This window comes from Cucurbita pepo, chromosome LG14 (assembly GCF_002806865.2).
Source record: "Cucurbita pepo subsp. pepo cultivar mu-cu-16 chromosome LG14, ASM280686v2, whole genome shotgun sequence".
In the NCBI taxonomy this organism is placed as follows: domain Eukaryota; kingdom Viridiplantae; phylum Streptophyta; class Magnoliopsida; order Cucurbitales; family Cucurbitaceae; genus Cucurbita; species Cucurbita pepo.
In genome coordinates this window covers 7,228,008-7,245,557 of record NC_036651.1, presented here as the reverse complement: position 1 = coordinate 7,245,557, position 17,550 = coordinate 7,228,008, and the positions used below count along the sequence as shown (strand labels likewise).

The 17,550-nt window shown below is 36.5% G+C and overlaps 2 protein-coding genes across 4 annotated transcripts; one reads left to right on the top strand and one right to left on the bottom strand.

The window, feature by feature from the left end:
• Positions 1-1,335: 1,335 nt before the first annotated feature.
• LOC111809742 (probable trehalose-phosphate phosphatase F) lies at positions 1,336-7,227 on the top strand. 3 transcript variants are annotated; one of them, XM_023696141.1, is made up of 14 exons: positions 1,336-1,427; positions 1,560-1,673; positions 4,550-4,657; positions 4,767-5,268; positions 5,357-5,497; positions 5,577-5,648; positions 5,725-5,850; positions 5,977-6,033; positions 6,122-6,223; positions 6,300-6,377; positions 6,465-6,534; positions 6,620-6,690; positions 6,769-6,861; positions 6,977-7,227. In XM_023696141.1, exons 4-14 carry the CDS (start codon positions 4,975-4,977, stop codon positions 7,034-7,036), a joined length of 1,164 nt encoding a protein of 387 aa, XP_023551909.1. In that variant the 5' UTR covers positions 1,336-1,427; positions 1,560-1,673; positions 4,550-4,657; positions 4,767-4,974; the 3' UTR covers positions 7,037-7,227. The 3 variants fall into 3 exon arrangements, with proteins under 3 accessions (XP_023551909.1, XP_023551910.1, XP_023551911.1); XM_023696142.1 differs by having other exon boundaries at positions 4,545-4,657; XM_023696143.1 differs by lacking the exons at positions 1,336-1,427; positions 1,560-1,673 and adding an exon at positions 4,387-4,397.
• A 2,973-nt stretch (positions 7,228-10,200) lies between these two features.
• Positions 10,201-16,144, bottom strand: LOC111810494 (exopolygalacturonase-like). The gene is made up of 5 exons (XM_023697201.1): positions 16,077-16,144; positions 15,890-15,989; positions 11,130-11,204; positions 10,537-11,055; positions 10,201-10,446 (listed from the first exon to the last, which is right to left on the bottom strand). Exons 1-5 carry the CDS (start codon positions 16,142-16,144, stop codon positions 10,216-10,218), a joined length of 993 nt encoding a protein of 330 aa, XP_023552969.1. The 3' UTR covers positions 10,201-10,215.
• Between the last annotated feature and the right edge of the window lie 1,406 nt (positions 16,145-17,550).

The window sequence follows — 17,550 nt, the reverse complement described above, 5'->3', positions numbered from 1 at the left end:
TGTTTTCCTAGTACAACACGATACGAGGATTTGAATCTCTAACTTCAAGAATAAGAATATATGCTAATTTTTACTGCGTTACACTCATTTTGACAATTACCCACTATAACAACAAAAATTCACCATCAGCAGATATTATCTCAGTTGGTTACGTTTTACTGTCAGCCTCACAGTCTTAAAACGTGTCTACTAAAAAAAAAAGTTTAACAGTATATTTAATTAAATTAAAATATAACAAATTAAATATAATTAATTCTAATTTATATTTTAAACGTGGCGGCCAGAATTTTTGTAAGGAAAATAAAAAAAGAAGGAAAACTCTCGGCCAAGGACGACGAGTGCCAGCTGTATAAGGGGCGACTGCTGCGCCACATCCCTCCAATGTTCTGTAACTGGGCCCACATGACACGTGGCCACGTCACACATTCTCTTCATGTGTCATCGAGTCGGGACTTGTAACATACACCTACACGTGTCAGTTTCCCCTGCTGGGTCCCACACAACCTTTTTTAATTTTTAATTTTTTTGTATAAAACATATTACTAAATTAACCTCCCTCGTTTTTCTCAATTTAATTATTTTTTTAAGTCAATTAATTTTAAAAGAAAAATACAAAAATAAAATTTACGTGTAATTACGTTCATAATTAAAGAGACATTTTACACAATTTACGAAGTTGCAAATCACTAAATATATTTTAATATTTAAAATAATTTTACCTCTTAAAATATTAAAAAAATAATTATATAATAATTGATATCGCATGAAAATAAACTTGAAAATAGTTGGTGTAATTTTAAAGCAGTTGTAAATTCATATTTATGACGTAATATTCTAAAAAAAAATTATTTATCAACAAAATAACTTTTTCTCATAAAATTAAATATCAAACATTAAATATTATTATTATTAGTAATAATATTAAAAGTAGGATAGAATTAGATCGTAGCGAAAAATTCAATATAACCCAACTCGAAAAAAACCCAACCGAACCCAACCGAACCCAACCCAACATGGGTTTTAGTTGGATAGTCTAGGTGGGTCGGGTTATCGAGTTATACGAACACTACTAACCACTGCATCTCTTTTGAACTTAGAGCAATTGTGCACACTTATTCTAACTTTCAAGTAAGTCAAAACACTAAAATTTAAGTCGTTGGCATAGAATGTTCGGTCTCGTTCTTAAAAAATAATTTTAAAATTAATGTTATAAGCTAAAAAACCAAAAAAAAAAAAAAAAAAATAATGAAGATGAAAAAAAGAGGGTTGCCTTGTTGAATACGGAATCGGAAGGCTATAAATACTCAAAAATTTCTCGTCGTCGAATCCTTTCGTTTTCCCGTGTGTTTACCATTTTACCATCGATTTCTCTCTCATTTCTGTTTGGCTCTAGATTTCATCGTCTCTAACATTGCGCTCCACCGAAGGTTTTTTCCCTCTCTCTCTCTCTCTCTCTCTCTCTCTCTCTCTCCCGTTTTCTTTCATTTTCCTCTATATTCTCAGATTTTCCCTGTTTTGATCCGATTTTCTCCGGTGTTCTTCCTTCTTTTTCTTCTCAGGTTTCTTATTACATCTCGAATCTCTTCCGTTCAGCGCCGTTTTTGTGTTCTTTGGTTCATACCACAAACGAACCACAAGAAGTGGAGGTTACGTCTCTAATTACTTCTACTCAGGTACGTCCTCTCCTCTTCCGATTTCTTTTTTCCTCTTTTCGTCGCATTTTTATTATATTGTTATTAATCAAAGCCTGTCAGAGACTCTGTCGTAAGGAACCTTTTCGAGTTTTTTCTTTTTGCTCTGTGTGTATCTCTGTGTGTGGTCGACATTTTCGATTTCCGATGATATTTGATGTTTTCTTATTGCGTTTCTGTAGATTTCTGATCATTTTCTACAGTTTAGTGATTTTTTAACTCGGGTTTTGGCCTTGTGTTCGTGTTTTTCGTTATTATAATTGTTTCTGGATTTTCCTGTAAGTGATTCTAATCGCTATTTTTATTTCCCTATTTTAGCACATAGGATCCTTGTTGAAAAGTTAGCTTCCTAAACCGACTGATTTGACAGCTCCTTTTTTTCTCCCCCATCCTTTAGCATTAAACGTCTTGTGATAATTTTACCCTAATTTCTATTTTGTCGGTTGCTGGGAACTGTGAGCACCGTCGTTGTTGAGAATAGTTCACGTGCTTTTGTTGATGTAACTAACTGGGAGAGAGAAGAAGCCCTCTTGTCTTGTCTTTTCCTTTAGGAATCTGGCGTGCAGTTGGTTAATAAATAATATCATTTCACCCACATCTTTTTCTTTAAGGGCTTCCATAACTTTCTTTTCTTTAACATTAGTGTATACTTTTTCCTCTGGGTTCATGTTATTTTTTTAATTGAACAGTGCATTATAATAATTACCTCTCATTAAGAACACTTTCAGTTTCAATTACTTTTTGTTTTTCCATTTAGATCCCAAGTTATTCTCTTCCTTTTTTAAGCATTAGAAGCCTAATCCTTACAGAACATAAGGACGGACAAATGGGGGCTGAATCCTTCCTTGCAGAATAAAGTACTGGAAGAATAAATGGTTACAAATCACCAAGAGCCAAATATAGAGAAAAAGAAACTTTTTGTAGCATCCCTTGAGATCTTTTTTTTATAAAATTTATAAAATTGATATTTACATTACAATCACATAAGTATTTATATTGGTTGGTACCCGTAGCCTTTTCTTCTTCCTCCCACTCATCAAAAGGTAGATTTTTTTAGTATTGTCGATACAACTGGGAACACAGAGCTCTACTGAAATGGGTTCGGTAATTACTAGCCTGTGTAGGTCTCGTCTTTTAACCAGTCAGCCCTACCAGTTACAGGACTCGGCTTTTTGATACAACTGTCTTGAGACATATGACTTTGTGGTCCGTAGGCCGGGCCTAGGTGTCCAGACATTTTTTTTGTTTTGTTTTGTTTTGATTTGATTTTTTAAAAGAATTTAAGATGTGAATATGAGAAGAAAATCATTAAAAACTCTTTTCATTATGATTGAAGTATGTGAGTGTATCATTCATCTTTGAAGCATGTCTATGGCTTCTCCAATCTTCAGTAATATGCTATGAACACTACCGTTTCTCTTAGTTCTTCAAGATGGGAATACGATCTATATATCTGATCTATTTGATGACCGAGAAAACTTGATGGGGAGTAATTAAAATCCATCCATAGAACCCAAAAAAAAAAAAAAAGTTATATGGATAATCATTGAAAACCTTTTTTGTTTTTGTTTTTGTTTTTGTTTTTTGTAATCATCCTCCTTCTGTCTCTCTCACTCACAAACAGTGTTCCCATGCTTTTCAATGTTTTTTTACTACCATACATAACTTGTAAACAAAGGGCATCACTATGTTACCTTTTGTACTCTATTACTCAACCTGCAATTTAAATAACTCGATTACTTTTGGCACGAGAAAAATATTAATCCATGGGCTTTGATTATGGAGATAAACTACTCCATATGCTTGTATTACGCATGATCCCCGTAGATATGCCTGCAATATTTTCTTTGTCGTCCCAGAAGAGTTTTTTAATCTATTACTAATATTGTAATGGAAAATCCTAGATTCGTTGCATAAAAGATATGTAGATAAGCCCTGAAGCATTCTTATCCATAGTTAAATGTGGCTGGACATTATTCCAAAACGAGGTGGGCTGTTGAATGCTTAAATATATTTACTGAAATTTTCACTTGCACTCTAATATTTTGTCAAAAATTTAGAAGTCATTCCTTATCTTTTAATGGTCCAGCCCTCCTTCCATTGTGACATGAAGCTAGTAGACTAAATGCCATGTTTTCAAAGACAATTTATTTAAGTTCAGATTTCTTTGGATGTATCAATCATCCATTATCTTTTGCACAACATTATAACCATTTTCAGAGTTGAAGTAGCAATTCGTCTCTCGTAGCATCACCTGAGAACTCGTTATTTAAATATCATTCAATTTGATGTCATTACTCTGTTGCCTTAGTTTCTTCTCTGGCACTGTCAGGAGAATAATTCATCAAATGGTTCACTGTCAGATCTCTCTAAACCTCCCCTTATCTTGTCAGTATAAAATATATTCAAATGCTGAGAACTAAATTATATCTGAAATGAGAATATGCATGTGAGAACTGTTGCAAAAAAAAAAAAAAAAAATGTTAACATTTCAAGACCTGAACTTATTGCATGCCCGATAGATTTTATGCCCATCTTTGGGAGATGGGTTATTAGAGTTGACCATATTTGGTCCATTCGGAAAATTTTATTCCATGTGTTTGATTCTATCCGGTTTATGGTTAAAAGTATGTATTCCTTTAAATTATTTGTTAATATGCGGCTGCGGTACATAATAAATATTCTGTACTGTTAGCTTCTACTCATGTTTTTGTTGTTGGTTTCCTATTTCCTACGGTTGATTAGCTGATATTATTATGGGGTAGACAATATTTTACCAATTGGGTCATTTGAGAATTCACTGGTTAAGTTAGAGCTACTCACCACCTTTATGCTCCTGCTCTTTCTATGCAGAACAGAGGGTAATCACTTGTATTCGAAACGTATTTTTTCCTTCCTCAAAGGTCTGATAACAAATAATGTTGGGCAACATTTTATAGATGCTGTGCTGTTTTGGCAATGAAAGGGTACCCACTGTTTCATAATTTGTCTTTCCCTGTCTGCATCTTGGCTTGTTTTTTTTCTTTTTTAACCCAAATAATAATTTCATTTTTTTAATGTATGATTCTCCAACAGTTTTCAGGAAAACTGCTCTTGATGGACTGCTCACCAAACAGTAGTGACAAGAAAACATTGAAGCGTTGGTTTTTCATTGATAAAAGGGTTGGGTAAATTATTTTTGACAAGGGGCACAAATTTCTATTTGATCGAGCTATACTCTCTCACCACACCACACCACACCAACTGTATTACAAATTAATTTATTCTTGTATTAAGTTGCTACATGGACATGACATCAAATCATGCATCTCCTGTTCTCACTGAACCTGCACCAATGAATAAATCAAGGCTAGGAATCCATTCTGCTATTTTGCCTTACTCTCAACCAGGTGCTTCCTTTCCCCCAAGTAAATATATCCCAATTCCTAGGAAGAAGTCTGGAAAATTTGATGATGTGTGGTCCAATGGTTGGTTGGATGCCATGAAATCCTCTTCTCCTCCTCGGAAGAAAATAAAGGATTTTGATGCCGAGTTTGCTTCAGATGACGATACTGATGTTGCTTACAGCTCCTGGGTGGTAATGTTTGATCCTTATAAATCTTAACTACCTCCTATAATTTTTCCACTTCAATCTACTCATTTTTTTTTTCTTTCTTCTTCTGCAGCTGAAGCACCCTTCAGCACTCGGCTCTCTAGAGCAAATAACCAGTTACGCAAGAAATAAGAAAATAGCTGTTTTTTTGGACTATGATGGGACCCTTTCTCCTATAGTAGATGATCCAGATTGTGCTCTTATGTCTAATACTGTACGTCTATCATTCTCGCAGCAACGTCTCAACCTTTCCTCTTTTTACATATTTTTTCAACAAAATATTTTTTTCTCAGATGCGTTTTGCTGTAAGAAATGTTGCCAAATATTTTCCAACGGCAATCATTAGTGGAAGAAAGCGAGAAAAGGTACGTCGAGAACCGTCCGAAATGATCTGTTTCTTGGGTTTTGACAAGAACTTACTGAAACTTTTTTTTTCCCCAGGTTTTTGACTTGGTAGGACTAACAGAACTCTATTATGCTGGTAGTCATGGGATGGACATTGTCGGGCCTGTGAGTCAAACAGTGCTGAATTCCCATCCCAACTGTACTAGATCTACTGACCACCAGGTGAGCGATGGAATAAAATAAGATCCTTGAATTCTAATTTTATATCTTGCTTCGTTTTTCCCCCCTTAAGCATGATAATCACACATTAATGATTTGTGCTTTCGTTAATTTCAACTCACAAAACAGGGTAAGGATGTTAATCTGTTCCAGCCCGCAAGGGAATTCTTGCCCATGATAGACGAGGTGCACTTTTTTCTTCTTATTTACATCTTCAAGTCTTAGAATCACATTTTAAACTTATAATATGTAAGAAATTTAATTTTTCTTGTAGGTTTTTGGAACCCTCGTCGAGAAGACAAAGGATATTAGAGGCGCAAAAGTTGAAAACCACAAGTTTTGTGCCGCTGTACATTACCGGAATGTACATGAGAAGGTAAGATTCGAGATTATTTCGAAGCGTGGCTTTACAATTTGGATTCTTAAACTGTTCTCCCTTTCCTCTTCTTCAGAATTGGCCTACAATAGCACAGTGTGTTCATGATGTACTAAAAGACCACCCACGTTTACGATTAACACATGGGCGGAAGGTATGTTGTTTGTTCTTCTGTAACGGTTCCATCATTTCGAGTTTCTTTCCCCACTGTGCTCTGACTACTGCTTCAATCCCATTATAGGTTTTAGAGATCCGTCCGGTGTTCGATTGGAACAAGGGAAAAGCTGTTGAATTTCTGCTCGAATCTCTCGGTAATTTGTTCATTCTTCACAGATGAATGCTCAGAGTTCGCTTGCTTGCATATTCTCATCCCATCCCGAATCTACAATCCTGCAGGATTAAACGAAAGTGAAGACGTGCTCCCTATCTATATTGGTGATGACAGAACTGATGAAGATGCTTTTAAGGTAAAGAATCCCTCTTGTAGCTGGATCTCCTCGAATCATATGGTGGTTCGAGTCGTGTGTTAACCCTGTTGCTCGCAGGTGCTGCGGGAGAGAAACCAAGGCTACGGCATCTTGGTGTCTTCTGTGCCTAAAGAGACCAACGCATTCTACTCTCTTAGGGATCCCCCAGAGGTCAGTCTTGAATTTTCTTTTCCGGTCTGATACGTTTAAGTTAATATTATTAGTGAAGTAAGAAGTAGAGGAATGATATGATGAATTGTGATGGGTGGTGTGGGGGTGCGTGCAGGTAATGGAATTCCTGATGGGATTGGTGAGAAGCAGGAAGAAGGTGGAGAAAAATACTTGATTTCATTTGGTACATCAAAGAATTCAATCCAGTTTGTGTGTTGTGGAATTTAGAATAGGCAAGTTTCATGTTTCTTTTGTGTTATAAGTTCTCTTTTTCCCCCTTCCTTTGGGAGGTTATGATATGTTCAGTTAAGGAATTATTTCGAGCTACTTTATAACAATACCGTAACACAGTTCTGTTCTGCGATATTTCGAGCTACTTTCGAGCTAAGAGCCATATATGTGCATGCATATCCAACTCTTTTTTTTAAAACTAAGAATTTTGTTTCTAGCAAGAGCAGCATCGTTTTAATATCAAAACCTTTGAAAAGATCGAAGAAAATGAGAATAGAATATCCATAATTATTATTTGGATTATATGCCATCAAAGTTGTGGTTGTTGCTTATTCATTTTTAGCTTATGATATTGATTTCTTTTCAATTATAAGAACATTTGTCTCAAATGTGACCCGAAATTCAAGCATACATTTGTCTACGAAGTTTGAATCTCGCATGATTGACTTGTTAGTGAGGTTAGAATAATTGATGCACAATTGTTGTCTTACTATTGCAAGAGTGCGGTCTCAACATTTCGATTTAGTGAAAGCTTCTTGATCTAACTTTCATTGCATTACTTTATATTCCAATCCAAATAAACACTTTTTTAACATCAAATTCAATCATTTAAATAAGATTAAGTGTTGGCACACGTCTTTGTAGAATTTTTGACCAATTAATTAGGGTTTAAGGTTTAGGGTTTAAAGTTGTATGCCTCTTTATTTATAAATAAAATAAAGGAAATCTCTTTCCTTTCAACTTATTTATCTTAGAAATAAAGGAAATCTCTTTCCTTCCAACTTATTTATCTTAGAAATTGAGGGGCAAAACAAATGTCATCACATATTATAATTTTTTTTTTTTTTTGGTATCATCTAGTAATATGTAAAAAGAAACTTATAATTAAATTTCTTCATCAAATGGTCATCTTTTCGGAGGATTGCTTCTAATTAGAGTTTTAAAATTCGTCATTCTAATATGAACTAAGACATTAATCATACAATATAAACTTAAAACTATGAAAAAATTATCACCCTATATAAAGAAAATCAAGTTTTATTTATTTTTGGATAGTTAAAAATGTTAGACAGATGATAATTTAGAGTTTTTGTATTTGATTAATGTATTTTAAAAAAATTTAATTTAGCAAGTGTGACTAATCATGAGACCATTAACAATGTTTGCATAATCCACCCCACCTAAATGGTGGGAAAGTTATCTTATTTATAATTAAATATTTGTCTTAAAATAAAATATCAAATATAATATATATGGTAAACTATAATTTATTACTAAATATCTTTAACAACCATAAAACATGTTACAACTCTATTCTTAAACAAAAAGAAGCCAATCTATTCTATACTATATTTGTTCATATTTGTATACATATTTGTTCATCATTCAAAAACCTATTCGGAAGAATTTTCCTTTATTCCTTCCGTTTTCCTTTTTTATAAACTTATTCAATANATAAAGAAAATCAAGTTTTATTTATTTTTGGATAGTTAAAAATGTTAGACAGATGATAATTTAGAGTTTTTGTATTTGATTAATGTATTTTAAAAAAATTTAATTTAGCAAGTGTGACTAATCATGAGACCATTAACAATGTTTGCATAATCCACCCCACCTAAATGGTGGGAAAGTTATCTTATTTATAATTAAATATTTGTCTTAAAATAAAATATCAAATATAATATATATGGTAAACTATAATTTATTACTAAATATCTTTAACAACCATAAAACATGTTACAACTCTATTCTTAAACAAAAAGAAGCCAATCTATTCTATACTATATTTGTTCATATTTGTATACATATTTGTTCATCATTCAAAAACCTATTCGGAAGAATTTTCCTTTATTCCTTCTGTTTTCCTTTTTTATGAACTTATTCAATCTATGTATAAAATATGCTAAAAGATAAAATATGATAAAGAAAGGCCGATCTTATTTATTAAGACAATAAACCCGTTGTTACGCTTCCACATCAAAGTCCCTTTAATGCCTATTGGTATTCCAAAAGTCCCTTTTCGAGGAGACATGAATTTTATTGACTCATAAAATAACAAACGAAATTAGTATTTAAACCAAAATACCCACTAGCCCTTGTTATGACTTCACTCTAGTCACTAGCCCTTGTTATGACTTCACTCTAGTCACTAGCCCTGCTTCGGCATCTCCCTCCTTGCGATTAAGGTAATGACTTCGGGCATGGCCAGCTTTCATAGTGTGACGGGTGGTATGTACAAGGCCCGAGAACGAATTCACCACCGTATGGCTAACCGACGATTACTAGCGATTCTGACTTCATGCAGGCGAGTTGCAGCCTACAATCCGAACTAAGGACGGGTTTTTGGAGTTGGCTCATCCTGAGGATGATGTCAAGTCATCATGCCCCTTATGCCCTGGGCAACACACATGCTACAATGGCCAGGATCTCACCTTCCTCCGGCTTATCACCGGCAGTCTGCTCAGGGTTCCAACCTCAACGGTTGGCAACTAAACATGAATTTCATTGTGGAGCTGTATGCACCAACTAAACATGAATTTCATTGTGGAGCTGTATGCACTTCTATATACTTTTTTGTTCTTTCAATCATCAAACTTGAAAATATAACTAAAAGCTAAGTTTATTTGCGATTCTATATACTTTTAAGTTGCATGTTTAGAATTGTTTATTTGCAATTCTATATACTTTTAAGTTTTATGTTTAAAATCATTCACTTCGTTCTAGAGTGATTCAAATCTCAAACAAATGTTGATATTCGTTCAACAAGGTAAGGAACCTTATAAAGATCGTGTTGATTCTTATCGAGATTAACTAAGGCTATTCAAACAAGCACAAGTAAATTAAACAGTATTCTCATAGAAATTGGGATTATGGATTTTAAGTTTATGCAGGGTAGTATGGGATCTGTAGTAGGCGAGAAAATCACCCGTTGAGTATGCTTACAAATCTAATTGTAAGTGATCAAAATATCAGCTAACTCAACCGCTTCACATGAAAAATCAACACAAAATCAAAACTTTATTCTGCTTCATTTATAAATACAAAAAAGGAGAATCCTTTGTTCATCCAAATTTATTCTCTAGAAAAATCTCTTCCTCAGTCTTTTGTAGAAATAGCTTACGCTCACGAAGGACAAATAAGAGGTTTTTGTATCCCAGTAACAACCGGTTTCACATTCGAACATTCAGATACAACTGGACCGTCACTTCCAGTATAAGTGATATCAATGTCAGATAACTGCACATCTTCACATGGATAAGCAGCACTACACAAAAGCTTCACAGCAACTGCAGTACCAGAACTACCTCTAATATTCTTGAAACTCACCTTACTTATCTTGATTTTTGACGGAATCTGAAGAAACATCAAATAAACACAATTTTAATGAAATTATTTCTAATTAAAATAAAATAAAGAAAATAAAAGATTTCGTAATTCCAGTACCTTCCTATTACATTTGTTGTATGGACAGTATTCTTGATCCACAATAATTGGATTTTGGACGTCAACCAAAGTTATATCTTCATAGTGCATATCAGTAACCGATCCAGTAGCAGGAGAAGCCGGCCATGTTTTGATCCTTAGGCCATTTGTTGTACCAATTAATTTACAATTTTTGACATAAAGCCCAGCAACCGGTTCTTCAACAAGATATTGTCCTAGACTTCCTACGCTTATGCCGTGTCCAGGTCCACACGTCACGTTCGTAACTGTTACCTGTCTGCTTCCATCTCCGAGTGAGATACAATCATCACCAGTACCAATAACTGAATTGATGATATTAACTTCATCACAACGACCCATGTGAATTCCATCACTATTAATACTATTCCCCGGTGCATTTATAGTCACGTGGTCGAAAGTAAGATTCTTACAACCTAGGATATTGACATGAAAATTCTTGCTGTCTTTTGACGTTATGTCCCTCACAATTGAATCTTTTACAAAGCTGAACTTCAAACTCTGTAAAAAAACGATCATGCATGAGTATAAACAATAAATTAAAATTTGCAAATGGTTAATTTAAGTGTATTTACCATTGGAATTCTTGCACACTTGGGGTTTTTATGGCAATCGTTACTTGCCCAAGCTTTTTGTCCTTGTCCATCAAANAGGTTTCATATTGTTTTCGTTTATTATGGATGAGGAATTTAATTATATTTCAATTCACATTTATATTTTAAATTATTATGGTTTAGGGTTTAGGTTTTTGGATTCAATTGTGGTAAGATTTAATAAAATTTCTCAATCTCGTACTAAAAAATTATATTTCTCAACTTGTTAAACGTGAATTTATTTTAAAAATCTTAAAGAGGGGAATGATTGTAAGCGAGAATGCTGGCCTCAAAGGGGGTGATTGTGAGATCTCACATGGGTTGAAATGAGTGCTAGCGAGGATGTTGGGCCCCGAAGAGGGTGGATTGTGAGATCCCACATCGATTGAAACGAGTGTCAATGAGGACACTGGCCCCAAAGAGGGTGGATTTCTATATGAGTCGTTGCACCTACTTAAATATTTTTTAAATAATATATTATATGTATAAATAAAAAGTCTTATTAAACTATTGACCAATGAATTTTTCATAAATTCCAACGGACCGTATATATTATAAAAGTTTGAAATTCAAAATTTCTTTTATTTTGTTTTTTCAACGGATATTTAAATTACTTATTTTTCTTATCTGATTAATTGCCTAATTAAAAACATCCCTTAAATTAGAAAATTTGGGCCTTAAGAGGTACTCTAAAGCAGCCAATATAAGTAACGGCTTTTAAAATATGGGTCAAGGTCGGACTTACATAAATTTATAACCCTAAGTATTAATCCCATTTTTCAAACATCCACTTATTCGGTTGTTCATTTGACTCAATAATCTAATCTATTCAGATTGTTCAATTCAAATTAAGATTGGATTAATTTTTTTCGATTTAGATCGGGTTTAGTTTACGAGTTGACATTTTTCTAGTCGAGTCATCCAAACGAACTCGTAGAATTACAACCCAACTCAACTTTACCGTAAAGTTTAACCTATGTACACTCTACATCTACAAGTAAAGTTTAAATTAAAGAAGTTAATTAGATTAATCTAATCCACTTTGCGCCCTCATTTGATAACTCTCCCATTTAAAATTTATGATATAACGTACAGTTTATTGTTTAGTTTTATAAATGCTTCATATTTAATTTAATGTAATTAACATTCCTACTTACTCAATGCATAAAACAAAAGGATTTGTCCATTTTATTGTGTCATGTCTCCTAATAACTTACCTAAGCCCTAAACTCAATTAGGTTCATTAACCACTCCTTAAAAATTACTATTCTTTTTTAATTTTATCCTATGTTTTCGTTTTTCAATATAATTACAAGAATACCAGTAAATTTCGTCTTTACTACACAATATTACTCTTTTAACCTCACTGTATGCAAAGGTCCAAATCCATCATTAGGGGATATTGTCATCTCGGAAATTTTCGTCAAAGTTTTTAAAATGGGTTTGCTAGGGAGAGGTTTTCACACCCTTTATAAAGAATGCTTTGTTCCCCTCTCCACCCCATTCGGGGCCTAGCGTCCTCGCTAGCACACCACTCTGTGTGTGGCTCTGAAGTCATTTATAACAACCCCAAACTAGGAGAGATTGTCCTTTTTGGACGGGTTTCGCTCAAGGTTTTTAAAACGTGTCTTGATACGGAGAGGTTTCCACACCGTTTATAAAGAATATTTGGTTCCCCTCAAGGTTTATTAACCACTTCCTTAAAAATTACTATTCTTTTTTAATTTTATCCTATCATCCTTCATGTAATGGATCAAATTAAAAAAAAAAAAAAAAACGAAGTCGTCGGCAGAATCGAAAACTCCGGTGAACGCCGGAGTTATCGTCCGCACACGACCCACAAAGGGCGGCCGAAGTCTGGGTCGCCAAGGTAACTCGATCCCGACCTTCAGCCACCCCAAGTCACCTGCAAAGAAGGAAAAAATAAGTGAAAACGAAGAAAACAGAGAAAATCCGACGAAACTCCGGCGAGGCCAAACCCTATAAAATCGACGTCAAAACCTACATTTTACGCAACAAAAGTAATCCTAGAGCCTTTTACACACATCAGGGGTAGATGTAGACGAGTCCTACACGTTGTACACTGCGGCAAGGGAGACGGAACGTCAGATTTTCGAACCCTCTCAGATCCGTGAGTGTGAGGCCTTTACAAACCAAACCAATACTAGAAATGAAATTAGGGGGAGAAAGGGACTCGGAAATGGAGAAAAAAAAGGGAAAAGGACGTCGAAACGACGTTAACGAGGAGAGAGAGAGGTCGCGGAAAAAACGCAGGCAACTAGGTGAAGAAGACGAAGTCCGACCCGAGGGCCGGATCCCGCGACCCGAATCGTGTCCAACCACCATAAGTCAGTCCAACACCCGACGACTCCCGCGGCCCAGTCGCCTCAGCCCAAACCCGTAAGCCCAGTTATGGCCTAACCCACCAGCCACGACCCGAGAGCAAAAACCCAACCAACCCGAGACCTGCAAGCCCAATCCAACGCTCGACACGCACAGACCAACCCACCTACATGTTTCCTTCAGCCCAGGCCGGCCCGTCACCCGCTAGCGACCCGACAACCCGCGCCTCGACCCGAGACCACTGCACACGCGTCGCCCTCTAGTTGTGCCATGTGGCACGTTTGCAGCGCGACACCCCTCGGCTCTGGCGGCTTGATCCGCTCGGCGGCGGCCTCTAGGCGCCGAGGCTTATTCAACTCGGGAAACCTGTTTCCGTCCTGTTTGTCACCGTTGCGACCCTCCCGAACTTAGTTTCGGCCTCGATTAAGGTAAAATAGATCATTTTAAGGTCGTATTTCACAAATTCAAGTTGGAAATTAATTATGTTTGTGAAATACTAAGGAAGGTGTCGAATGATCCAATAGGAACCAACCACCAACGGAAGCGTAGAACGTTTACGAGGAGCTAGGAGCTTACGTTTATATTTTAGGGAGTACTTCGGCTAAGGCCTACCAAGTAAATGGCTCACCCGTCATAGGTTACGCATTATTTGTTGTATGGTGGCACGTGCCCGTGGATTTGCACGTGTCATTAAATTGTATGCTAGATTGTTGTGCTTAAGTACGTAATCATGTGAACGTGAATGTATGCTATGTATGCAGTTTAGTCTGAGGTGATACGTAATGCATGTGAACGTGAATGTATGCTATGTATGCTGTTTAGTCTGAGGTGATACGTAATGCATGTGACGTTTATATTGTTCCTATATGATTATGGCATGATTGTATGGAATATTTGAATGTAAACAACATGAATTGTAAACATGAAATACGGTAAACTGCCTAGAAACATAACCCCGATAGAAATATGTATAATAAGTAAATTAAAAATGAGAATGACATGTAAGCATGAAATGTGATAGGGACCTCATTAATGTTATGTACATTAATGATAAATGTAGAAGTAATGGGGACCTCATGCATTATGTGTGTTCATGCATCTGGGGATACCCCTATCCCATCACGAGGGTACGGACGCGTACATCCAATGGCAGGACAACGATTGTTATGCTTTCCATAGCGCTGTCGTGACGGTTACTAGTTCTAACGGGTGTTCGGCATATGGGGCTCCTAGAGTATGCACACCGGATAAGGAAAGTGGCCCAACGGTGTGCGAACTAGCTGGTGAGCCCATACTCGCACGTATGGGCTGTGTGTAGAGTATATGATACACGTCCAAAGTTACCCGTTAGAACAGCACCGTATGGAAACGAAACGAAAGATAGATCCCATCATCTCATTGCATGTGATTGTTGCATAACCCCGATAGGGGGTCACTTAATGAGTATTCTAGAAATACTCAAGCCTCGTGCTACTCTACTTTTTCAGATAAGGGAAAGGCACCCATGTGAGATCGACGGCGACATCGTACACCCCGGGACCGTAGCACATTCGTAGGGTAGTTGTTTTCCATTTCCTAGTATAGGTTAGTATAGGTTGAATTCTGTTTGCATCATGAGTATAAGTTAGTATAGGTTGAATTGTAATCGCATAATAAACCATAGGGTAGTTTTAGACAATTATTTCAATATTGTTCATTTTCCTTTCTTTCCCTTGCATTCGTTTCCTTTTTCACGAGGTAATAAAAGGCGAGTGTAAGTCGCATTTATGATAAGAGCCCATTTGATGTAATTAAAACATTTCAAGATATAGTAATGACCTTAGATTAAGTAGGTAAAATTTAGGGTCGTTACAATTGGTATCAGAGCCCTAGGTTATAGATCTGGTAGACTAGCCTACAAAGTAGGCTTGGCATGTTCCACGGTCCAATTATCGATGCCCCGTCGTCGTCAGGTACACCTTGCGTAGTATGAGGGATGTATAATTTTTGTGATATATTTAATGTGGTTGACTTTAAATGTTGAATGACATGATACTGTATGATTTTGTGTTGTGATGTGATCTGGTGTCAATGCATGTCTTTACATTGTGATATTTATGTTTTCTTTTATCTGAATTATATGGTAGAATGTAGAAAATGTTATAAGTAAATCATAAACTTAGTTAGAACCCTTAATGCACGTATTGTCGGTCGGTACCCAGCAGGGGTAGACCTAGTTACGAAAAATAGAGTAAAAGGCGGACAAGTAGTAATAGCTGGACAAACCATCCACGTAGACTTAAAAGTATTGGATATGACGGATTTTGACGTCATACTAGGAATGAACTGACTAGCCAAAAACTTTGCTAGCATAGACTGCCATAAGAAGAGGTGATATTCACACCTCCAAATGGACTTACCTTTAAGTTTAAAGGAACCTTTACAGGTACCACCCCAAAAATAATATCGATGATGAAAGCGAGACGCCTGGTACAACAAGGGGGGGTGGGCGTTTCTAGCCTGTGCAGTAAACACAAAAGGAAAGAAAAAACCAATAGATACAGTACCCATAGAGTAAACGAATTTATAGATGTCTTCCCGGAGGACCTCCCAAGAATCCCTCCATCGCGAGAGGTAGACTTTGGAATAGAACTGGAACTAGGAACGGGACCCATCTCTAAGGCCCCGTACCACATGGCACCAGCAGAACTAAAAGAACTTAAATCACACTGCAAGACCTATTAGATAAATGCTTCATTCGACCTAGTGTGTCCCCTTGGTGTACGCCAGTGTTGTTTGTAAAAAAGAAAGATGGCTTATGCGTTTATGCATTGATTATAGGGAGTTAAACAAGAGGACGGTAAAGAACAAATACCCATTACCCCGCATCAAGAACCTATTTGACCAACTACGAGAGGCGACAGTGTTTTCGAAAATAGATCTTCGATCAGGATACTATCAAATTAAGATTAAAAATGAAGATATAACGAAACCAGTCTTTTGAACCAGATATGACAACTATGAGTTTGTGGTAATGTCTTTTGGTCTCACCTATGCCCCAACCGTATTCATGGAATTAATGAACCGAGTATTTAAGGAGTGCTTAGACTCGTTTGTGATTGTGTTCATAGATGACATCGTGATATACTAAAAAACGGACCTAGAACACCAAGAGCACCTTCACAAAGCCCTAACTATCTTAAGGGAGAACAAGTTGTATACCAAATTCTCCAAGTGTGAATTTTGGCTACGACAGGTTTCGTTTTTGGGGCACGTAGTGTCTAGAGACGAAATTTTAGTAGACCCCAACAAGATAGAAGCTGTCACGAAATGGAAACGCCCAACTACGGTCATCGAGATACGGAGTTTTTTGGGATTGGCGGGTTACTATCGAAGGTTTGTCCAAGACTTTGCTAGAATAGCTACGCCTCTCACACAATTGACAAAAAAAAAAAGGCGTACCTTTCATTTGGAACGATACTTGTGAGGCCAGCTTTCAAGAACTAAAACAAAGACTAGTGTCTGCCCCAGTGCTCACGGTTCTAGAAAGTTCTGTAGGATACGTGATTTACAGTGATGCATCCAAGAAGGGGTTTGGTTGTGTAGTGATGCAACATGGCAAGGTTGTTGCGTATGCGTCACGCCAACTAAAGGATTACGAGAAAAACTATCCTACACATGATTTGGAGTTGGCGACGGTGGTGTTCGCGTTAAAAATTTGGCGACACTACCTGTATGGCGAAAAGACCAAATTTATACGGACCATAAAAGCCTAAGATACTTGTTCACACAAAAAGAATTGAACATGAGACAACGTAGATGGCTAGAGCTGGTAAAAGATTACGACAAAGATATCCCGTACCACCCTAGAAAAGCAAACGTAGTCGCTGATGCACTAAGCCGAGAAGTAGTACACTCGTCGGCCCTCATCACAAGGGAGCCACGAGTGTGAACTGATTTCGAAAGAGCTGACATAGCGGTAGTAACCAAGGAGGTTGCAGCCCAAATAGCCCGACTGACAGTGCGTCCCACGCTCAGACAAAGGATCATAGACTCACAACGTGAGGATCCAAGCCTAAAC